General features: G+C 36.3%; 1 protein-coding gene and 1 long non-coding RNA gene across 3 annotated transcripts in view; both read right to left on the minus strand.

The window, feature by feature from the left end:
* Positions 1–25,696, minus strand: part of gak (cyclin G associated kinase) — a 95,515-nt gene that overhangs the window by 52,007 nt on the left and 17,812 nt on the right. For both annotated transcript variants that reach the window (XM_068221403.2, XM_009301214.5), the window contains exons 3-9: positions 20,312–20,371; positions 19,985–20,099; positions 17,355–17,497; positions 13,343–13,468; positions 8,344–8,433; positions 5,222–5,357; positions 3,081–3,193 (exon numbers count right to left, since the gene is read on the minus strand). In XM_068221403.2, the coding sequence (XP_068077504.2) occupies positions 3,081–3,193; positions 5,222–5,357; positions 8,344–8,433; positions 13,343–13,468; positions 17,355–17,497; positions 19,985–20,099; positions 20,312–20,371 (783 nt within the window). The remainder of the gene's footprint in view (positions 1–3,080; positions 3,194–5,221; positions 5,358–8,343; positions 8,434–13,342; positions 13,469–17,354; positions 17,498–19,984; positions 20,100–20,311; positions 20,372–25,696) is intronic.
* On the minus strand, positions 22,794–23,399 carry LOC137495554 (uncharacterized). Its single transcript, XR_011015423.2, has 2 exons — positions 23,301–23,399; positions 22,794–23,220 (listed from the first exon to the last, which is right to left on the minus strand). It is a non-coding gene; the product is annotated as an uncharacterized lncRNA (long non-coding RNA).

The following is a 25,696-nucleotide window of genomic DNA, read 5'->3' on the forward strand; positions in this document are numbered from 1 at the left end:
AATTATGCCGTCAAACTGTTGTATAAACGCAATATCACACTCGTAGCAGTGCGATATTGCTCATATATATATATATATTATATATATAAGTGTCTTCTGTCTACATGACTGGCAAACATGTCAGGAAAAAAAAAAAAGATGAATCTCCGCGAATATTTGGTTAACTAATAAAACAGTTTAGTGATGAGACTTTGTGATGGTTTTTAAGGTGGTTAATGGGGTTTTTTGTGTTACCTTGGGATGTTTGGACTAAAGAGGAGCAAAAGCTACCTGATCAACATTACACTCCTCGAAAAAACACTTGCAATAGACGCAGTCACATCATGCTTGTGATGCAGTACAATCCAGAAAGTCCACCCATTAAAATAACGGCTTGGTCTCTATACTGTAAAATCGCAACGATATTTAATTATTGATCATGGGCCACAAATATCGTTATCGTGATCATAATACGTTTTATCGTGCTTCCTTAAGTTTCGAATTTGATTATGGCTTCAGTCTCCATGTATCTGCTTTTGGTTTGCACTCAGCTTACCGCTCTTCACTCAGTGCAAACACCGATACACGGAGACTGAAGCGCGAAGCAGCCGTCAAGATCAGTCGAGTCATCAAGCAGATCGCTCCTCTGTCTGTGTTGTGTTTGTGCTCGGGAAACAGCGGTGAACTGATGAGCTTCTCAGCCAATCACAATAATTTCTGTTGAACACGTGACCACAATGGCAAATCAGCGCTGTTTTAAGAAAGCCATCAACAGTGCCTTAATGTTTGCAGGATATTTATGTTTTATTCTTTTAATTCAGTATCGTGACAAGTCTTATATAATGAAAGAATCAGTTTATTAACTCGAGTTTGATAAATAGCATCTAAAACGTGTGTTTGGGAAAGAAAACATTAGCTAACTAGTGCCATTTCCCTTAACTTGGGAAATGAGCTGAAAATGAGCTCTGATATCCCTTATTATATTCACCATTCATTCAGAACGGACCTCCGGGTCACTCGGAAGGTGGAGAAATGATAAAATTGTGTCACTTTCTCTTCGCTGATAAGCTATATAGCCAGTTACACAACATTCTTATTTAACTCCCAATGATACTTCCGGGTTTCTTACCACCGCAGCCTCGATTTCGCTTTTGAAAATGGCAGCCACATGAAATCAGTCTATAAAACGAACAAACAGGAATGCGTGGACAAGTGGGATGATGGCGTCTGCTTCTTCAGAAGCATTAACAGACAAATTCATATCAAAGAAAAACAGCACGATGGTAATATAGGAATATTTTGGCTTCATTGGCACAGACACCGAACAAAAACAGATAATTTGTAAGAGCGGTTGCAGAATTGTTGCCACAGCATGAGGAAATACAACAACCAGCACCTAAAAAAGCACCACAGCACTTTATGAGGAGCGTCTTGCTATAAAGCAAACTGAAACTATTGCCAGTGACACTCAATCTAGTAGCGAGCAACAGCAAAGTACAATGCAGAGCTGTTTGCAGCCATTGGTTACACAGTATGAAAAAACGTCACGATGGCACCAGGAGATAACTAAAGCCATAAATCACTACTGTTTGATTGTTTGAAAAACAAGCAATTCATTTCTGAACATTTATAATTTTAATAAAAGTTAAGAGTTAATACCTTTTTCAGTTCCTTTTTTAACTAACTGCATTTTAGCAGTAAGAAGCTACAATTCAGAATATCGAGCTAAAGTTTGACTATAAAATTAAATCGCAAATCTAATCGAAATATCTGTAGAGCTGTGCGATTTGGTGAAAATATCTAATTTTGATTTTATTTTGGTTATTTATATTTGGACAGATATTGCGATTTCAATTTGATTTGCGATTTAAAAATTACAGGAATACTTAAACAATACAATGTAACTCCGAGTGTTCCCTTTATTTTTTTGAGCAGTATGTATATATATACATATTAGTGGTGGGCTGTTATCAGCGTTAATGTGCTGCGTTAACGCTAGACTCTTATTGTGCGATAAACAAAAAATCTTGTTGCTAATCTATTCTCAATGTTGGGTTGGGAGCTGGTTCTATTCTACCCAAGCTATGATGACTTTCACTTTAATATTTTAGCGCGGATGTAAACCTGACCAGTGAGCTGTCTGCCAAAAAAGTGCCCATCAAAATCCAATCGGCAGGATGCCTGACTTTAACTGCAGTTCGCAGTTTCACTTTAACTCATGCACAACATTTCTTTCATGCTGCCTTTACAAACTGGGGTATTATATGCAAACAAGGCGTAAGGACTAGTGAGAGTGTTATGGAATTTAAAAATGCACGCCAAATGGAAAGAAAAAAACTTCTGCATTTCACAATGTGTGTGTGTGCGGTGCACAGTAGACTGTGGATCTTGTTGGAAAATATGAGGAAAAGTCCTACATGACGTTAATAGTTTGATTGCGTTGTTTACTTCAATAATGTCAATAATATCTGCATACTCTACATCTTAATTCCATTTCTGTTTAGTTCAGTTATGACTTTAGTCTGATTAAGGTGATCAAAAAAAAAAAAAAAAAAAAAAAAAAAAAAAAAAAAAAAAATCGCTGTTTCCAGCTTATGTAGGCTACAGTTCAACATTCATGTTTAACTGAATAAGCAGTTAGTAAACACAAGTACATCTTATTGAACATCATTTATTTTCATCAGCAATTATCATAGTGGAACAGTTTCTCAAGCAGATTGTGATGCATTTTGGAAACAGGAGATGAGCCCCTGGTCTAATGCCCCACCTGGCTTGAGAAACCCGTTCTCAAAGACTTACTAGTTGGGTTGCACACACATGCCTAATGCCTTCGGCAGAAATCAAATGAGCCATTTTAATCTAGAGTAATTATGGATTAACTTCGAGATTAATCTAGATTAAAAATAATAATCTATGCCCACCTATTATATATATATATATATATATATATATATATATATATATATATATATATATATATATATATATATAATAACTTTAAAACGACCTATGGATAATAATTTTAAATACTTAAGTATATCCAATTACAGCATCAATTGATCAATTAATTAATCTACACATTTTTGTTAGACGGGTCGTACCTCAGTAATGGGTGATTTGGGGTTGACATTTCTCGCTGCAGCAATTTCCTGTAGTTGGTTAACAAGCTCGTTGATAGACAGCCGCTCTTCAGGGTTGATTTTCAACATTGATCCTTTAACAAACACAAGTCTTTTTCACACAGCAGAATTAAGCAACAGATTGACAGTATGAAATATGACTGCACTTTATTGGGTTTTTCTATGATGTATCATTGCTGTTAAACACTGTTAAAAAGTGTAGAACATCATCATCTGCTGTTAAAAACTAGCCTAAAGCGACATTCACTTTTAAAAAAGTAGCCCAGAACCTCATCATACACTGTTTTAAACTAGCCTAGAGCACCATCTGCTGTTAAAAACCAGCCTAGATTGCAATCTGATGTTAAAAACTAGCATAGAGCACCATCGGCTGTTAAAAATTAACCTAGTGTACCATTTGCTGCTACAATATAGTCTAGAGTACTGTCTGCTCTTAAATACTAGTCTAGAGCATTACCTGCTGCTAAAAACTAGCCTAGAGCAATGTCTGTTGTTAAAATCAAGCCTAGAGCTGCACCCGCTGTTAAAATCTAGCATACAGGGACATCTGCTGTTAAAAACTAGTCTAAAGCTACCCTAGAGCACCATCCGACGTAAAAACTAGCCTGGAAAGCAATCTGCAATTAAAATTTTGCCTAGAACGTCATCTGCTGTTAAAAAACAGCCTAGAGCGACATATGCTGATAATAACTAGCCTAGAACGATATCCGCTGTTTAAAACTAGCCTAGTATGACATCTGCTGTTAAAAACTGTACTTAGAATTAATTCAAGTGAGAATACCGATACATATATATAGAGCATCATGTGCTGTTAAAATCTAGCCTAGAGCACCCTCTGACATTAAAAACTATCCTAGAGAGCAATCTGCTATTAAAATCTAGCGTAGAGCACCATCCGCTGTTAAAAAACTAGCCTAGAGCATCATCTCCTGTAAAAAAAAAACTAGCCTAGAGCACCATCCGCTGTTAAAAACTAGCCTAGAGCATCATCTGCTGTAAAAAAAAACTAGCCTAGAGCACCATCCGCTGTTAAAATCTAGCCTAGATCACCATTAGCTTTTAAAAATTAGCCTAGAGCAACGTCTGCTTTTATAAACTAGCCTAGAGCACAATCCGCTGTTAAAATCTAGCCTCGATCCCCATCCGCTTTTAAAAATTAGCCTAGAGCGACCTCTGCTGTTATAAACTAGCTTAGAGCACAATCCGCTGTTAAAATCTAGCCTAGAGCACCATCCGACGTTAAAAACTAGCCTAGAGAGCAATCTGCAAATAAAATTTTGCCTAGAACGTCATCTGCTGTTAAAAAATAGCTTAGAGCGACATATGCTGTTAAAAACTAGCTTAGAACGATATGCGCTTTTTAAAACTAGCCTAGTATGACATCTGCTGTTAAAAACTGTACTTAGAATTAATTCAAGTGAGAATACCGATACATATATATAGAGCATCATCTGCTGTTAAAATCTAGCCTAGAGCATCCTCTGACATTAAAAACTATCCTAGAGAGCAATCTGCTATTGAAATCTAGCCTAGAGCACAATTCACTGTTAAAAACTAGCCTAGAGAGCAATCTGCAATTAAAATTTTGCCTAGAGCGTCATCTGCTGTTAAAAAATAGCCTAGAGCGACATATGCTGTTAAAAACTAGCCTAGAACGATATGCGCTTTTTAAAACTAGCCTAGTATGACATCTGCTGTTAAAAACTGTACTTAGAATTAATTCAAGTGAGAATACCGATACATATAAAAAAATAATCAGCTCTACACACACACAACTGTGCTTCACTGGCAAGAAGTACATGACAATCGCAGCTTTGCTCAAATGCATTTTTTGCAATTTAAATTCAAGTAAAATCTCCTACTAAAGTTCGAATTCCTCATGCCCAAATGGTCGACACTCATATTAACTGTTTACACAGTCTCGGGCGATAAAAACACATGCAAAACTGACTCAACAAAATCCCAAGTTTTCAACTAAAGCTTGTTTGCCTGGTCAACTATAATCCTGACTCAACATTTCAATGTCGATAGTGAAACAAAATTGTGCAAACGTAGCAGATTTTGGAAGAGTGAATGTAGTTGAGTTTAAACAGAAGACTCACGTATAAGCTGGTGAAAGACTGTGTACTTGGTGTCATTTTGAGGAATGCTGTATTTCCCGTTTACGATCTGCAGTTTGGCTCCCTCTTCAAACGGGTGCTGCTTAAAGCACAGCAGGTATAGGATGCAACCAAGAGCCTAAGGAACAAATCAACACTCTTAAAAAACACAAATAACAATAGCTACGTTTTTGTGATTGTAACGTTCATGAAACAATAACTTGTGAATAAAGCCCTGTTTCCATCCAACAAGTTCAACAAAACCAAGCCCCCACTTCCTAGTAAACTAGGGCAAATATTCAATAATTTAAACTAAACTTAGGGTGCTTTCACACCTGCCTTATTTAGTTTGATTGAATCGCACTAGAGTTTGTTTTCCCTTTTGGTGCGGTTCGTTTGGGCAGGTGAGAATGCAGCAATCGTACTCGAGTGCGCACCAAAAGCGGACCAAATAAGCGTACCCAGACCTGCTTGAAGAGGTGGTCTCAGTTCGCTTTCAAACGAACCCTGGAGTGGTTCGTTTGTGGTGAGAATATGATCCGTACTAAAACAGGTCCAACCGCAAAATGTACTGTGCCTTTTGGACTAATGCAGCTGCCGTAGGCCGATGCGCTGTGCATTATGGGATATGGAGTAAAAATATTTGTTGATATTGCTTTACCAACAGAGAGAGAGGGGAAAACATTACCTGATGGATCATTGGTGTTATTTCCACAAAATGACCAAGTCGAAGTTTTGCTAAATTAGTTTACGCCTCCTGAAGTGACGGGCGATGCATTAAAACACTGTTTTCCAGCCTCAGCCGCGCTTCATTCTCGAAATGTATAGTTTGTCTAAAGCAGGCATACAATCAGTCAGCGCAGTCGTCCCTCCAGAGTAAAAACAACATTTTGTGTCTGCCGGTTTTGTTTACCTGGGGGAGTTCATTGGCATTTTCCCGCACGTGAATTCTAACCAATCAATAAGCAGTTTAGGAAATAAATTCAACAACATCTGGCCAATGAGAGATGTGGATTTTGTCAGATGACTGCATTTTGGTTCGTTTCAACTGGTTCGGACCAAAGCCAGCAGTGTGGTGGGAAAACGACCCAAAGACGGGAGAAAATGCTACAATGTATCATATATTGCCTTCGGGCCGGACCAAATGAAGCGAACTACAGATGTGAAAGCACCCTTAGTGAAATTACTGTAACACGTCTTAAAACTTTTACATAAAAGAACTGCAATGTTCAGATGACACAAATAATTTAAAAAAAACACACTTTACGTTTAAACACAATCATGGGTGTCATTTTCAAGAAGCAATGACAATTTACTCACTATTTACTCTCCCTCAAGTGGTGCCAAACCTTTATGAGTTTCTTTCTACTGTTGAAGATAAAGGAAGATATTTTGAAATATGTTAGAAACCGGTAACCTTTGACTTCTGTAGTATTTGTTTCTCCTACTACGGAAGTCGATTGTTATCAGTATCCCAAGTTTTCAGAATATCATCTTTTGCACTCAGCAGAAGAAAGAAACTCAAACAGGTTTGTAACAAATGAAGGGTGAATAATTTATGAGAGAATTTAATTTTGGGTGAACAATTTTTGCTCTCTCATGAGTCATGTAACATTTAATTCCTTGCTCCAGTGATTTGTCAATATTTCATTTAAAGAGCCCCTATTATGGGTTTTTAAAAATGACCTTCCATGTAGTGTGTAACAGCTCTAAGTGAACGTAAACATCCAGCTGAGGGGTAAATCTGAAAGTGCACAGTTTTTAAAACTATTGATTCTTCAGCAAAGTAGTTGACTCAGAGTCAAATGAATGAATTGAGCTGGGTTCGGATCTTTTGCTTGAACGCGTCAACATTGATACGGGACATCACCATAAATGTACTTTTCAGATCCTGTAAAATGCTCTCCTTTCAGACGCTAGGGGAACACGGAGGATCACGAGACTAATTATGATGTGAAGATGTGGATCACTGACAGAGATTCGGCTGTGGGGAATAAAGGGTTAAAGTTCATTTTCACAACAACACCACAGTATAGCCAACCGTGTGCTGTGTTTGTTCCTGCCAGTTTTCTGATTTTTAATACAATAACCTACGCTGCAACGCCGGATTCACCGGTCGTTTGCTATTAGAGGAAAGAGCAGCAGTCATCATGTATGGGACTTTGTCAGACTTTAACAGGGACTTTATCAGTAACTGTTACAGTTCAAATGGACCAGTTTCTTCTTCCTCCAGATCATAACATCTAAGTGTAATTAAAATTGTTGCCTCGTTTTGTGTAGTTTGTAAAATATGTGTTTAATCGTGTGTTATAAGTTGCAATTGCTCTAAGCGGGTTGCAATCACGTATCTATTAAAGATCAGCGCTTGTACTGTATGTCTCAGGTTAAACTTTCATGGGGCTGATCACATATTCTGTCCAAAATCACGTTGAAAACACGACGCGCGTGTTTAAATGCGTTTCTGAACTCGCGATCCTCTGCCGTTTCTTGTTGTTATGGCCACCATCAGCTGTTCCTTACTAATTTTCTAAATAGTTCAACTTTTGCCACTGTATGGATTAGACTGAATGTGTGTCGTTGTTATTACTTGGGTTAGGGTTAAGAGTAGACTAATATGCTGGTGTTTAACTGCATTGCTTTATTGCATTCCTGCATTGGGCTCTCACATGCTCTGTGTGGCTGCTTCATAGCCGTGGTAGGCAGTTTTCTCCATCTTGCACTGAACACAGTCGACCAATCACAACAAACAGTGTCATCTGTCAATGAGTGCAGATTAGCTTTGTGCTAAGGAGGGGTTTGGGATCAAATTAATCGCTGAACGAATCATATGGGAGTTGCTGGGATAATTAGGTAAAAATAAACGCATGTTATAAGACAATGAAAGTGTTTTTTGACCTTTCACGCATATTAGCCTGTTGTTGGAGACCTCTAAAACCAAAATATGACTATTTGTAATGCAAAATAAGGGCTCTTATTTTTTTGTGATCAGACCACTGAAAACACATTAATAGCAGTTGCAAAAAGGGCCTTTTCCAACCCTTACAAGACCTGTATGGCGTTTTTCACCCAATTGACTGCAGAAAATGTGGAAAAGGTCTGGAGAAGTTTAACTTAAACTAGCTCACCCATATGTCCTGCTTCTCATTTATTGGGTAGTTAGAATACAGGTCGATCATCTCTGGTGTCCTGTACGCTGGAGTTGTGTTTCTTGTTATCTGCAAGATAAAGAGAGAATAAGAAAGGGAAGTGATGCATAATTTAGTGGGCAGCCTTGTTAAAAGATGTGCATGCATATAGTTCAGAGGAATAATGTATGATTTAAGACTTCATGCTAAAAAGGCCACTTTCAACAACTTACCCTATTGTTCAAAAGTCTGAGGGCAGAAAGATTTCGTCCTTCAGATATCAATCGAATAGTCTTATTCATGTTTATTCATAACCAATGGAAAACAGCTACTTAATATTTTTTGTTGAAATAAATATATATATATATATATATATATATATATATATATATATATATATATATATATATATATATATATATATATATATCAACAAAAAATATTAAGTTTTAATATATTAATATTTATATGAAGAGTTCAGATGCAAAACCCTCTAAATCCAGGCTCCTCCGATTAGGTTCAGAAGTTTCATTTTAAAGATAATGATAAGATTTTTAGCTAGTAAATGAAATAACTTTTTTTCAAAAATGTCATTTTAGACAATTCTTTGGTTTTTAACAAGGTAAATGTTATTTTGCGTCAACAAACCAGCTAAATCCATATGTGCTTTTTTTTTTTTGCAAAAAACTCTAAATCCACCTATTGGGACAAGACATTGTAATAAGTTAAAAAATCACTAAAATTGCAATTACAATTTATTTTACCAAACTTAAAACACATTACACAGACTACCTGATCTGTCAAGTAAGTGGCGGTTCATTTCGCTGTGGTAATCTCTGATAAACCAAAGACTGAAGGTCTTGTTCTCTTTTTCATCTCGTTTATCCTCATAGCATCCATATAAAAATAAAAGATAAAAGAACGACATCCTAACTCTGTCTTTCGTAAAACACAGTTGCCATTTAATGTATAGTAAATTGGACTCATTCAAAGTAGTGTCGCTGCGCAAAAAACTGTTATAATTTGCATGGTACACTCCTGACAGTACAGCGTGTTTTCTTTTTCTTATAATGCACAGAGTTTTGAGGTAAGGGACGTTTTCACTTGCCAGTAACTAACAGTCGGACAGGCTCACCCAGCTCATCAAACTCCATCTTTTAAAATCGAAGGCAGAATAAAACAGTCTCCTTATAATGCCAGTGTATCAGCGCTAGAGGTGTCAAAATTAATTGTTTCTTGGGTGCACAGCGATGTAGATGGGGACAATTCGATATCGATTCAGTAATAGATAATAACCAGTTATTACATACTGACGTCATTTATCTCCTATGTGCAATGTCGCAGTAGAATACTACGGTGAAGGAGGCGAGGGCGACTAAATAAAACACTCATACAACTTAAAAGGTTGATATTTATGCAGATAATTATGCCGCTGTTTAACTACTAGGGAGAGATGCTATAAAAATCCAACTCAGCCTCTCTCTCTCACACACACACACACACACTTTGAACATTTGACCCGCTGCGCTGGTCTGTTTATGAGGTAACTTTTTCTCTCCTCTTGGCTGTTAAAGTGAAACTTGTGAATCCAGACACGAGCATGCCTGTGGTGCGAGTTTTCTCCACGGTGTCTATTACGGATTACTTGTGGTAACCGCGTATTATGCACATACAGACGGTAACCGCGGCTGCTCTTCCTGCGTGACTTATTTGTAAACAGCCCTTTAATTTCTAAAGCCAAGCGCAGCCTTTTCTGTTGAGCTGGTGAAGACAATAACCAATCATAGGGGTGTAAGACAGCGCTCCAAAAGCAAGCGGGATAATATTTACATTGCTTCCTATAAATGCTCATATTGTCTTCTGTGCATGTATTGGAGTTTTGTTTGATACATTCAGAAAGAGAGTTTTCTTTGAGCAGGTCAAATTAAGGGTACAGTTCATATATCTTACTGCTGTATTAAAGGACAAAATTGTATTACAAATATAATATAAATATCAATATATTTATAGATTTTAATAAAAAAATCTTGTGTTGTGAAGAAATAAAATCTAATTATGTATGGAAAGCATCATCAATGCACTGAGATATCGTATTGAACCGAATCGATGGCATGATAATTGTAACCGAACCGTGAGACCAGTGTAGATTCACACCCCTAATCAGCGCACTGCTACATTGAAAACATATGATTCAATTTGCACCCTCTGATTGGTTCTCAGGATATAGCAGCTTTTGCTGTCAAAGGCAAATGGCTTTAGCGGCTTTTGCGAACAAACTGGTATTTCTGAATGCACTGACGCTGCGATTTAGATGATTTGAAGCAAAACTATTTGTTAAAATGTACTACGTGCCTAAAGCGTTTGCATCTGCTTTTGGTGGAAGTGGCATTTAGCGGCTTTTGTATCTGAACTCTTCATACATACAAATATAGACATGTATCTGTACTGTGCACAAGTCCCAAACACTTTACCATCTTTGTTGGCCTAAGACTTTGGCACAATATATAATCGATCAGAACAAACAGAAAGTATAGGAAATATGTACAAATAAAACAACAACAGCACAACATTTTCTCTTCAAGCAAAAGTTTATGTTCAATGTGGCTTCCCTTGGCACCATGCACAGCTTGAACTGTATTGCTCTGACATTTTCTGAAATAATGCGCTGTGTAATATCAGGCTTCTTTTAGCATTTTCCAGAGTTCTTCTTTAGGCTTAGAGCATCATATCTTTCTTTTTTTGTCAAGAGGATCTCATACAGCAGGGGTGTACAAACTCGGTCCTGGAGGGCCCGTGTCCTGCAGATTTTAGCTCCAAGTCGCCTCAATACACCTGCATGGATGTTTCTAGAAAGCCTAGTAAGAGCTTGATCAGCTGGCCCAGGTCTGTTTGATTGGGGTTGGAACTAAAATATGCAGGACACCGGCCCTCCAGGACAGAGTTTAGACAGCCCTGTCATACAGCCTCTATAATATTCAGGTTGGGACCCTGTGGAGGCCATTTCATGACTGTCTGTGTTTGATCAATAATCAGTAGGATTTCTTTGCAATTAGTGGATCATAATCATGTTGAAAATAAAAACCATTACCACTGACGTCCTTTCCAGAAGGAATGGCATAATGGATTAATACCTAACAGTACTTTTCAACATTCACAATTCCATCAATTCATACAGTATAGCTAACAACACTGGCAGAAATGCAGCTCAAACCAGGACAAACAGCCTCTCTCCAACATTGCCTTTCACGTCTTAAACAATTAAACCAAAATTTTTCAAACTCTAACCTAACTCCTATCCTAACAAACCATACATCAACTGAAAGGTCATGTATTCAGCCTGTATAAATTTCAATCAAAAATAAAAAAATACACTTAAGACCAGTTTTGTGGTAAAGTGTCACATTATACCATTAGTAAAACAATAGATTTAATGTTGGCCAAAAACTTTTGCACAGTACTGTATTTTACTATATCTCTTTAATAAATTTACATTACATTTACATTTAGTCATTTAGCAGACGCTTTTATCCAAAGCGACTTACAAATGAGGACAAGGAAGCAATTTACACAACCAAGAGCAACAATGAATAAGTGCTATAGGCAAGTTTCAGGTCTGTAAAGTCTAAGAAGGGAAGTATTAGTAGTATTAGTTTTTTTTTTTTTTTTTTTTTTTTTGTACAGTTAGTGTGATATTCAGAGAGGCAATTGCAGATTAGGAAGTGAAGTGGAGACTAAATAGTTGAGTTTTTAGTCGTTTCTTGAAAATAGCGAGTGACTGCTGTTCTGATGCAGTTAGGGAGTTCATTCCACCAACTGGGCAGATTGAGCGTGAGCGTTCGCGAAAGTGATTTCTTCCCTCTTTGGGATGGAACCACGAGGCGACGTTCATTCACAGAACGCAAGTTTCTGGAGGGCACATAGATCTGCAGAAGCGAGAGCAGATAAGAAGGAGCAAGGCCAGAAGTCACTTTGTAGGCAAACATCAGAGCTTTGAATTTGATGCGAGCAGCAACTGGCAGCCAGTGCAAACGGACTAGCAGCGGAGTGACATGTGCTCGTTTAGGTTCATTGAAGACCACTCGTGCTGCTGCATTCTGGAGCAGTTGAAGAGGCTTGATAGAGTTAGCTGGAAGCCCAGCTAGTAGAGAGTTGCAGTAATCCAGTTTGGAGAGAACAAGAGCTTGAACAAGGAGTTGAGCTGCATGTTCAGATAAGAAGGGTCGGATCTTTCTGATGTTATAGAGTGCGAATCTGCACGATCGAGCAGTTCTAGAAATGTGGTCAGAGAAGTTTAGTTGGTCATCAATCATTACTCCAAGGCTTTTCACCATTTTGGATGCAGTAATGTTTGCCCCATCCATCTGGATTGAAAAGTTATGATGTAGAGTCGGGTTGGCAGAAACTACAAGCATTTCCGTTTTTGCGAGGTTCAGCTGAAGATGATGATCTTTCATCCAGTGTGAAATATCCAACAGGCAGGCTGAGATGCGAGCTGGAACCGAGGGATCATCAGGATGAAAAAATAATTCTGAAACTCTTCATTTGCATCTCTGAAGCTTTTCAATGCATCTGTGGTGGACAACAGTCTTCTATTCAATATAATTATTAAATAAAAAACCTTTATAGCTAGAAAGCTAGACAATGCTAAAATTTGGTCCTCGGAATGAGCTAATAACAAAAAAAAAAAAAATGCATATAATTACAAGCAGACGTTTATGTATAGAGAAAAAAAATGGGCTTTATGCATTGTGTGGGCTTCAAATTAGTGCCAATAACTGATTTAAGGGGACCAGAAACCAAACAAACTAATTTAATAAACAAAACAATTAAATCAGCGAATGCTTCCATGGGAAATAGCCAGAGATTTTAATATAATCACTGTAAAATATTTCTCTCTGGCCACATAACAATGTAATCGCTTCCACAATTATTATGACGACCCGTCAATCATGATCTACACTACAATACAATAGAAAATAGGATTACACAATATTTTTACCTCATCTTCCACCATAGATCTCTTGTGCGCAGACCAGCTGTAGTCTGGATAATGTGCCAATGTAGTCGCGCTGCCAAAGTCACAAAGCTTTATGGTGCCCTGGTGACTGATCAACAAATTCTCAATCTATAGAGAGGGAGAAATGTTGCTGAATAAGGCACTTGATCATTTGGCACAGGTTAAATTAGAACAGGTACATCCCTGTAGATATTTTTTATTGCAGAGAGTATTCCAAGGCTATGCGCTAGAGTACATTTACAACTTATTCATTAATTTTTTTAATGCCATATCAGCAATATTGGCTATATTCATGGCAAAATCTATACTAAATATACAATATATAACATGCAATCATATTGGTTTCTTAAAAAACACTCATACTTTTACAATTATAACATGTAAAAAATATAATTATATTAAATAAAAATATAAGTATATGTAAAACTGCATAATTTTATTTTTACTTTTAAAATGTGTTTAAAAATTAAAATAAATTATGCATTTTTACATTTAGTGCAATTCTTGGAAAACCAATAAAAATGACAAAGAAACATGATTGTAATAAGAAGCATTAAATATTAACTAGAGTAATTTATAGTAATATTAGTATTAATAGTATCAATTATTAATAAAAGTATTAGAGTAATAAATTTGTATTTTGTAAATTAGTAACATTGAGGTAAAAAATAAAAATTGAATTAATAAAATGTGCAATTAAGTGGGTTATACAATGAAACGAAAAATATTAATGTACCAATGTTTTTTAAAGTAAAGATTTTACAGTAAAGATATTAATAGTATTAATTATTAATTTAATTATTAGAGTAATACATTTGTATTTTGTAAAGCAGCAGCATTACGGAAAAAGAGTTAATTTATAAAATGTGCAAATAAATAAGTTAAACAATAAAGAGTAAAAATATTAATATATTAATTATTTTAAAAAAACAAATTAGAGTAAAAATATTAATATGATTAAACATTAATAGAAGTATTAGAGTAATAAAATTGTGTTTTATGAATGAGTAGCATTACGGTAAAAAAATAAAAAGTTAATTAATAAAATGCGCAAATAAACAAGTTAAACAATGAAACAAAAAAAAATTATTAGCATTTTATTTGTAATGCACTTTGAACTTGAGAAAACCGCATTACAAATAAAATGTATTATTATTATTATTATCATCATTACAAATATTTATGTATTAATGTTTTTAAAGCAAACATTTTTCAGTAAAAATATTGATAGTATTAAACATTAATAGAAGTATTAGTGTAATAAAATTGGTATTTTGTAAAAAAAAAAAAAAAAAAGTTGCATTACGGTAAAAAAAATGTATATATTTGAAAAAAAGAGCAATAGAGAGAGATGAGATAGAGTGAGATAGAGAGAAAATAAGTGAGAATGAGAATGACAGAAAAAGAGAAAAATTTAAATATATATTTTTAAATCTTTTTTTATTATTTTAAATTGACTGATTATTATTTAGAATTACTCTTTTATCCTAAAATGTTGGTTGTTAAAATGTACAGTTTATTGTGTTTTATTACCACTTCTACTTAGATCATTATGATAAAAATGAGATCATTATTATTATTACTACATTATATTTATTATTATTACATTTTTTTATATTTTTACTACTACTATATATTGTTAACTTTTGGTTTTTTTATATATATAAATCTGTATATTCTTTTAAATTTAAACTTTAAAAATACTTTGGCAATACCTTTGTAACATTTGTCAAGCCAATAAAGCAGTTATTGCATTAAACTGAATTGAAAGAGATTATTATTGTTTTTATTTATTATTATAATTATTTCATTTTTTAATATATATGCATGTTCTTTTCAATGTAAAATGCTTTGGCAATACATTTGTAACATTTGTCCTGCCAATAAAGCAATTATTGAATTGAATTGAACTGAATTGAGAGAAAGAGAGAAAAAGAAAGAGAGAGAGACATCTAGATTATTATAAATGAATCATTGTAAATGTACTGACTAATATTATTTATCATTACTGTTTTATCCTAAAATTGATTATTAAATGTTAAGTATTGTTATTATTTTGTATTTTTATTTGATTTATTTATTTATTTAATTTTTTTTACTACTCCTATTTACTGTGTTTACTATGTTATTTAAAGATATATGTATGTTCTTCACGAAACACCAAAACACATTTTTTGAGCTGTTGACAGTCGTATATGTGTCCCACACTGCTAAAAACACTATTAGGACACCTATATTTCACTAAAAAGTGTAAATTGGTTGTTTTTGCGTTATTTCAAGCAAATTTGTACTTCCGGTTTGAAACAAATTTTTGAAGCTGCGTCACGGTCATGACATAATAGCGTGTATTCCAGCGTGCAGACTGGGCGTCTGTGCCAGAGTGAGTCTTATTACGTCTTACAGTGTGATACATTAATGCATGAGTAAGGCTTGGTTCAAACCAATCAGCGCGCTCTATTGTGCAACTTCATTAATATTCATTACTGTGTTTACACGACAGAGACGCCACGTTGTGTTGGCAAAACAAGCGTGAAGTGTTGCTTTTATAGTTTGCTGCCGTTAAGTTTCGTTTTTATTTTCTCTCTGTGAGAGCTCAGTCTCACGTGTGGATTAACAGTGTACGCGACGCTCGACAACAATAACTTACGTGTCTAAGGAGGAATATTGTTTACCTGAGAGCTGTTCTCATCTGCAAACGCTGAGATTGGATTCGCTTGTAGTCTTCTCTTAATAAAGACGCGGCTCTAGTTGCTGGGAATTGTCCTGTCTCTACAGATTTGGTAAGTGAGCGACCAGTGCTCTTTGTTTATTCAGTTTGTTCGTATCAAACTAAGTTAACTATAGCACAGAGTGCAAACATGGACCACAACCAAACTTTAACCTCGTGTAGGGTTTTTACCGCATTTAGTGACCGGAATAACACACGCGGCTTTCTGACGCTACCTGCCGTGTGCATCTAAGTTTCCGGGAATTTTTTTTTCTCTAATTCGGCGTGCGGTATCAAACATTGCATGAAAGATACACGCTTAGAGCAGATCCTCGAATCAAATAGCTCGTTTGTCGCGAGGGGCATGTATGAATTCCCTGAATCAAAGAGCCAAACTGCAGTTAAAGTCCACCATTTAATAATTTGGCAAATAATTCGACTACAGATGTCCATGTAGGTTAAACACCATCACTTTCTCCTGTGTGTGAGTATTTTGACTGAAACTCGCGCGTGCCCAAATAGACACTCCCACACCCTCCCACTTTAGTTCCTCCGACACTCCCCCCTAAACAGAGCTGGACACGCCCATTTTACTGACTTTTTCCAAAGTAGAGGTGTGAAAACACCATGCTGAAACGAGGGGGTTTCATGGCCCTTTAAAGACTTTCTGCAGGTTTCTTTAAATCAAATTGAAGACTTTTTAAAGACCCTTTAAGGCTATTTCTAATAGCCCAGATACTTCTGTAAATAGATTCTGAATTAACTGAAGATTATGTAAAGGGATGTATTGCTTTGGGTTTCTTTTCCTGATTAGGGAATTAAGTTTGGAGAATTTGCAGTAAAAATGTTGTGAACTGTATCTCTTTGCAATAACAAAAGTTCTGAGATAGATTATAGGTGAGCTTTACTTGGCCATAGGAAAATTAAGACCGGTTTAAAATGATTTAAGACCTACAACACAATACCTCAGTGAATTTAAGACTTTTTAAGGCCTAAAATTTAGTTTAGTAGACTTTTTAAGAGCCGGCGGACACCCTGTTTTAATGTAAAATTTATGAATGCTTTGGAAATACTTTTGTAACATTTGTCATGCCAAGAAACAAGGGAGAAAGAAAGATAAAGAGTAAATGAAAGAGGGGAGAGAGAAGTTATACCCTATATATCCTTAATAAGCCATATCAATCTGATGAATTTAACACTTGCTTGTTCATTTCCTACTTTAGAGTTCAGCAAATAAACCTCTACTGAAGCATTTCTCATGCAGTCTGAAATGTGTTTGAGCTTCACCTTCAGGTCTCGGTGTATGACTGCTGGAGACTGTTTGTGCATGTGCTGCACGGCCCGACAAGACTGATAAAAGATCTTCAGCACTGTGTCACATGACATCGGTCCTTTCTGCTCCACCTTCTTGACGAAATCCACCAGCTGGCCTGCAGGAAACAGAGGGCGGAGATGAAGGTGAACACTGGAAGCCCACACCAGCAGCAGACGCTCACTGGAATGTGTTCAGTCAGACAAGAGTTTCCCTTTTGCTTTCATTACAAAAAATGTTTAAAGGTTCACAAAACCCTCAAGTACTTTTAAGATTTTTACAGATTTGTGTGTTTTAAGATAATGTTAGCACCTGTTAGCTCTAATAGTGGGAAAAACTGGATAATTTTGAGCTTTTGTGAGCTAATTTCAGCTTCAGGGTTTAAAATGATTTTTGGGGCGGGATCAAAATCGGCGACGTAACGCAAAACTGCTAGTGGAGTGATGACGCGTCGGTTTCTCATTATTATTCATAGCAGAAGAGCCGGCTTCTTAATTATTTATGACTGCGTATGCTTTCCGAAGGCAAGACAGACCTGCCAGTGCCAAGCTCTGAGGCACGGACCCGCAGCACACAGTATTTAGCTATTCATGAAGGCTCGTATGTGTTTGTTTTCATGATCCACGGGGTTTGTTGCATGTTTTTCCCCGCGATGCTGTCAGGGCCGATACAGCAGAGCTGCTTGTATGCAGCAAGCATTTTTGTCGGGAGAGCAGTACAAGTATGGCGGAGAATGGTGGACGATGTCTTTTATCAGGAGTTCGTTCACATTTAGACACATCGCCATGCTGCTGTTTGCCTAAATCCTCTAGATTACCAACAGGGCTAATGGTTAAAATAGACAGAGCAGGAGACCTGCTGCACTGAGTCTGCATTCAGACCTATGATTCAGACCCGTGAATTGAAGGAAAAGTCCTCATTTATAGTGTTTATATGAACATGATTATCTTTATAAAGATATAAATTGTGGTTTTCTGTAAATGAAATTACAAATAACACATGTAGCAGGGTATTAAATTACTGTTTATTTCTTTGCATTTTAACTTTGTAAACTATTAAATCATGGGTCTCCTCACGGTTTGTGTCTCATTTTGTGAGCCGACTGAAAACAGTTGTTCGCTCCCCTCCTTCTGAAAAAATTCTGAGGTAGACCTGAACCGAAAGTGGGGGGTCTCATGACCCTTTAAAAGCACATTGCTCGGTCATGAGCAGGGCCAGACGAAATCTGCAGAGCGTTTTTTGCTATTTCTTTGAAAAATTTGGACAATGAAACTGGAGCTCATAACAAAGACTGTTATTGCGCCGCTGGTCATCGTGATAATCCTGCTCTGCCTGCTCATATATTTTTCCGGCTGACTCTCCTGCTTTCCACAAACACAGCAAAATGTAACAAGACTGAGCATTTAAAATTACACAAACCGAAAGCAAAACTTTTAAAGAGTGGCTGAAGTGAGACTTTTCTTTCTTTCTTTTTTCCGTTTTTTCTTGAGATGTATTTTATTTTTCTATTTAATTACTGATTACTGCTTTGCAGATTTCAGCCTTAAATTAAATGATTTATTATAATCTTTCAGTTGTTTACAGCAGAATTATTATTTGTTAAATTGACAAGCATATAAAAACAATAGGGCAAAATAAATATTTCTTACTACAATGCTTCAATTTTGTTTGATGCAAACCATTAATTTGTTTTTCATAATGTAACAGCAGGACTTTTTATAGCACATAACTCACATTCAATGCAGCATCATAATGAGAAATGGAAATCATTGTTAGTATTACTGTCATCATCGTCATTAATATTTTATAATTATTCGACATTCATTTTGGAATTATTGCACAAATATCAATAAGTCATCACAGCATAAGTTAGATAGTTATTGCTAGATTTTGTTAGTCCTAATTGATGTTGTTTTCAAATACAATAAATTCCTTAATATACAATTTGCAGTGGTGCTCATTCATGTACTAAGTTTCTTCTTGGGCTCTTAAATATTTGAAGTTGGGAGCACTGGTGCTACCAAGCAAAAAAGTTCATTTCGAGCCCTGCCTGATATTTTTATCCAAGGTTATCATACCGTCAGAATCTTATACCGGCTCATGCCTAGTTGTTATATGCAGAACTCCTCTATTTAAAAAAGAATAAAATAAAAAACAAAAAAATGCAAGTTCTGAAAGAGATCAAGCCTCAGCAAGCTAAGAAAAAGTAGCTCAAAAGTAATGAATGCATTAATTACCAGAAAAAGTAACTAAGTAACACAACTAATTACTTTTTGGGAAGTAACTCAATATTCTAATGCGTTACTTTTCAAAGTAATTTTCCCCGACACTGCTTACCAGTATTAGGAATTTGGATTGAGAGAGGTAAATGGCTGAAGTATAGATCTGGTAGTGGGCTTTTAATTTCTGGCAATCACAGAATTTTAATTTGTGACCAATCACAACAGACTGACCAATCAGAACAGAGGAGGCGGGGCTTAGAGGGACTAGATTACTGAACTGATCATTTCAGACACTGCGAGAAAAGAGCTGATGCTGCAAAGTCTCTCTCTTTTAGTTTTGAAACACTAAAATAAAAATTTGTAAGTGATGTTGTTGTATGTACCTCTACAGAGCTCCGTTAGGATGAGGAACTCGGCCTGGCCCGTGTCAGACTCTTCTTTACTGATGGACGCAGCGGAGCAGAACTGTACAACATTAGGATGACCAGACAGCTTTTTCTGCGCATACAACATGAAGTGGATCAGGCACCTTAGAGTCATTACAAAGGTTTACACAAGGTAGAGCAATGCTTGTACTTGATTTACAAACTAGCCTTTGAAAAATGATGCTCAGCGGAAAAAAGATGTTTTGCTCAGCGTTTTTGCTTAACTAGGCAGGAAGAAACATGTGTAACAACGCAGTTAACTTGTTAAAAACCTGTAATGATTACCATGAAGCAGACTTCCTGAATGATGGCCTTGTTCTTTTCCTCTTCGTTGGACAGAAGCCTCTGCACACAAATAAATAACAAACAAATGTATTAAAACAAAAACAATTACAACAAAATGGGCTAAAACTTTCATTAAAACGGGGTTCCCACTCTTTCATGGACATTAGATTCAAGCCAAGCTTATAATAGTTGTAAACTTTTCATTAGTTTTAATTGTGTTTTGACTTTTTGTTTTCAAATTCAGTTTTTAATTAGTTTTTAGAAGGAGATTTACTAGTTTTATTAGTTTTTATATTTTGAAACGGCTTAGTTTTCGTTTAGTTTCAGTATTAGTTTTTTGTTTATTGTTTTTTGTAAATTAGGATATTTGTTAAGTGCAAGATTCTAAATCATCAGAATAAATATTGTATAATAAAAACTCAACCAAAGATAGGCTTTTTTTTTTGACACAAGAACACTACCATCTACCACAGCCATCTACCCATCCTCACATTCAAATGCAACTGCCCACAAGATAGCAACCTTCAGTATAATATGTGTGCAATGTTGCTTCTGAGGTTAAATACACAGTAGTGATGGGAAGTTGAGATCTTGAATGTGAACCAGATCTTTTGTGACAATCCACACAAGATTGGACTCAACAAATCAAAAATAAGTAGTCATTCATTCATTCATTCATTCATTTTCTTTTCGGCTTAGTCCCTTTATTAATCTGGGGTTGCCACAGCATAATGAACCACCAACTTTTCCAGCATATGTTTTATGCAGCGGATGGCCTTACATCACTGGGAAACATCTATACACACTCATTAACACACATACACTACTAACAATTTAGCTTATCCAATTCATTGGACACGTTTCTGTGTGGAGTTTGCATGTTCTCCCTGCGTTGGTGCGGGTTTCCGCCGGGTGCTCCGGTATCCCTTACAAGTCCAAAGACATGCGGTACAGGTGAATTGGGTTAGCTAAAAATTGTCCATACTGTATGTGTGTGAAAGAGTGTGTATGAGTCTTTCCCAGTGTTGGGTTGCGGCGCGAAGGGCATTCGCTGCGTAAAACATATGCTGGATAAGTTGGCGATTGATTCCACTGTGTTAACCCCTGATTAATAAAGAGACTAAGCCGAAAATGAATGAATAAATGTTCTTTCATGGTGTTATTTTAGCATTACTTTTATACTACAATATAATAACTATTTTGCATTTTGCTCCTTATATTAAACTAAATTTAAAGTTTATTTTTGTCAAGGGTTCCCAACATTTTTTACTTTGGGGCCCAGTTCTTTCCTCAACCCATTTTTGAAGACCCACCTGTCTGACTAAAATCTGTATGAAATGCTCATTTAAACCTTTATTTATTAACAAATATTATATTATATTATTATAACAAAATATATTATACATTTGTTGTGCCTTTTATTATTTTCTTTTATCAGCATTTTTTTAAAAATATATCTGAATTAAATGTAACTATATGTTAAAAACTAAAACTATATAATACATAATTTTATTATTATTATTACTACTACTACTATGATTATTATTATTATTATTATAAACATTCACAGATTCAAAAATAACCACAGGTCAGCAGGGCGATTGCAATAGAGCAGCTTCTGCTTTAAACTGGACTGACTGATTATCTACTATTTAATATATACTATTCAAAAATATACAGACAAATGTGAAATACAGTAAAACACACTAAATCTGTTGAAACACATTGATCTGTTGGCGGTTAAGTTTGCAGCTGGATATTGCTGGGAGATCTCTGACAGAAACAGAGTGTGTTCCTGCCAGAGCACTTCTGAAGTTCATATACAAGTTTATTTTACATTCTATGGCAGAAACACCATTGAGCCTCTCTAGATCCTCCTGTATGGGTGTGCGTTCATTATAAAACACTCACAGGACATTAATTTTGACAATTATGTGGATATATTAAATAGTTCACACAAAAATACACAAAGAGAGACTTTCACTTTTACTTCACGCATTGTTTGTGAAGGAACAGACTTGCGTGTTGCCTACTAGTTGCAAACGGGATCATGAGGCGGTTTTTATGTGCCAGAATCCATAGTGTATGTGATAATGAAATGTGAAGTTTAGTCATTTTGCCATGTGCATTTGTAATTTTTCATTAACTACTTGTAATCTATTTTGTTTTATTAAGCTTCATCACATTGCAACTTTTCCTAATCACAGTCATTATAATACTTTAATTTCTTACACCTTGCAATTCAGCACCTATTTTTATTTTCTAGACTGACATGCAATGTACTGAACACCTGAAATGTATTCTCAGCCACCGATAAAACACTTCATAGGAATTTATACAAATAAAAAACATTATTAATAATAGTATAATAATTAATTAATCATTTATTGATTAATAATATAATAAACCTGCACTAAATATGCTTGTGAAAATTTTTTTTGCTTGTAACACCACCTCTATGCATGCAAGATGTTACACTGAGGGAGTTCACAGAATTTTTATTTCACACATACTGAAATTAAAATAAACTTCACAAGCCTGTTTTTCCCTTTTTCCTTCTTGTTTAATTTCTCTACATGTGTATACAGTATTTAGTCCACACAAACAAAAGTAATCAATAACCAAAACCAAGCAGTCATTGAATGTAAACAGTCTTTGTAAATGATATAGATAGTTGGGTGAATGTTGCGTAGATGGATTTGAGTGCGATGCAATAAGATCCACTTCCTCACACTGGGAAAACGGTAGTATGATGAGGAATTTAAGAGTCACTGACCGTCATTCCAAGTGTACACATATAGTTCATTTGCCAATGAGAAGCATAAAGAACGTTGAAACCAAATCATTGCAGTCCATTGAAAGCACCAACAAACACCTCATCTGAACATCTCTAGGACAACAGGTCCTGTCTACATAAGAAATAAACATAGGGCAAATTACAACCAACCATTGAAAATACTTTCAAACTCAAAACGTATTCAATACTCACATTTGAGCAGCAACAATAAAGTTCTCAAAACAATCAGAACCGGAGTGGGTCGGTAGCCTCAGTTCACCATGTGGTTCCCTCTACCAAACACGACTCACTTGCTCTATGGTGAGCTGGAATATATCCAGTTCTCACTCCCCTCTAGTGCAACCTAGTGGCCTGTAGTAATATTGCAACCAGTGCTTCTCACATCACAGGAAACTAAAACAACAATTAAAGCATGTAACGTTTGTTCGTTACATACATCCCTCCCCGTGTTTTTTTTAAAAATCTGCACCATGCCAAATTTTTAAGTTTTGTGTATGATAAGTATCTACTTGCGCAACATCTGATAACATAGTGACCTTGTAATTTACTGGTCCTAGCTTTTTCACAATCCTAGCTGGGCCTTTCCATTTAGGAGAAATTTTAGCCATGAATGCATCATCAGCTTTAGAGAGAGGGTGAGTTCTTACCCATACCAAATCTCCCTCCTCAAAATTCTGAGTTCTTCTCTTCATATTGTAATACTTCCTCTGCTTACTCTGTGCCTTCTCTACATTGTCTCTGACTACATCATATAGAATTTTTTGGCGTTCTAGGGTATTATATGCTGGTTGGTTAGGATCTGGGGGATTGTGCAAGGCTCTCTGTAGGGGTCCCTTCAACTGTCGTCCAAGTGCTATCTCAGCAGGTGAATAACCAGTACTTTCATGCCAAGCAGTATTCAGAGCAAATCTGAACTCGTATATCCACTGATCCCAGGTACGGTGGTTTTGTTCAACAAACATGGCAATCATGGTTTTCAAATTTCGATTGACTCTTTCTGTAAGATTTGATTGAGGATGATAGGCGGTGGTGAGTTTTGGAGTTATTTGCCACTGTTTACATAACTGATCCAACAGGTTGGAGGTAAACTGCCTACCTCGGTCGGATACGATGAAGGCTGGGGTTCCCCATCTAGTGAATATTTCTTCTATGAGAATCCGTACAATAGTGTTAGACTTGGCAGTTCTCATTGGAAAAACCTCTACCCACTTAGTGAAATAGTCCACTATAACTAGTAGATACTCATTTTGGCGTGAGCTCCGTGGAAACGGCCCCATGATGTCCATACCCAGCATATACCCAGGTTCAACTATGGGCACACTTTGTAGGTCACCAGCAGGTTTTAGGTTTGTAGGTTTGTACCGCTGACATTTCTCACAAATTTTGCAATGTTCCCAAACATCAGTACGTATGGATGGCCAATATGCAAATTCTAGCAGTCGCATAAGAGTTTTGAACCTACCCAAATGACCGCTTAAAGGGCTGTCATGCGCATAAGACAAAGTTACCTCTCTCAATTTCTCAGGGATTACAACCTGTAGTCTCTGGCCTTCCTTTGAATCTGGAATGCTCCTGAATAAGACTCCATTCTTGCAAATATAATGAGTCCTCTTCAGATCTGTGGTTCTCTGGCTTTTGGCTTTAACCATGATCTCTTGGCATTCGGTATCCTTTTCCTGTTCACAAGCAATTTGTGATAAGTCCAAAGGCAGATCACATGAGACAGTCCTAAAATTCTTTTTGGCTGGTGTATGCAGTAATACAGCCTGTGAGTTCACTTCCTCTCTCCTGGACAACACATCGGGCACTATGTTACACTGACCTTTTCGGTATCTTACAGTAAAATGGTATCCTTGTAGTCTGATTGTCCATCTTTCCAATCTAGATGAAGGTTTAGGATGTTGGAAAAGCCAGACTAAGGAAGCATGATCAGTGATTACCTCAAACGGTCTACCTTCAAGGTAATGATGCCACTTCTCTACTGCCCACACTACTGCCAGACACTCTTTCTCTGAGGCGGAATAGGACTTCTCAGCCCCTCTGAGCAACCGAGATGCATAGGCAATAACTCTCTCTTGTCCTTCCACTTCTTGAGTGAGCACAGCCCCTAAACCCACATCACTTGCGTCAGTCTGTACCTTGAAGGAAAGGTCAAAGTTAGGTGTACACAACACAGGTGCTCTAGTGAGCTCATCTTTGATAACATCAAAGGCACGTTGACACTCATCAGACCAATTCCACTTCACATCTTTCCTCTTCAAGAGGTGTAAGGGAGCTGTTTTGGAGGAGAAATCAGGAATAAATCGATGGTACCAAGCTGCCAGTCCTAAAAATCTTTGTAATTCCTTTAAGGTCTTGGGAATTGGAAATGTTCTGATAGCCTCCACTTTGTCTGAATTCACATTGACTCCATCTGCTGAGATGGTATGGCCCAAGTAGTCAAGTGAAGCACAAATGAACTTACATTTCTTTAGGTTAAGTGTGAGACCAGCTTTGTGTAGGCTGTGAAACACTTGTTCAAGATGATTCAGGTGAGTTTGTACATCGGGTGAGTATACAATAATGTCATCGATATAAACCATACAACA

This window comes from Danio rerio, chromosome 5 (genome assembly GCF_049306965.1).
Source record: "Danio rerio strain Tuebingen ecotype United States chromosome 5, GRCz12tu, whole genome shotgun sequence".
Taxonomy (NCBI): Eukaryota; Metazoa; Chordata; class Actinopteri; order Cypriniformes; family Danionidae; genus Danio; species Danio rerio.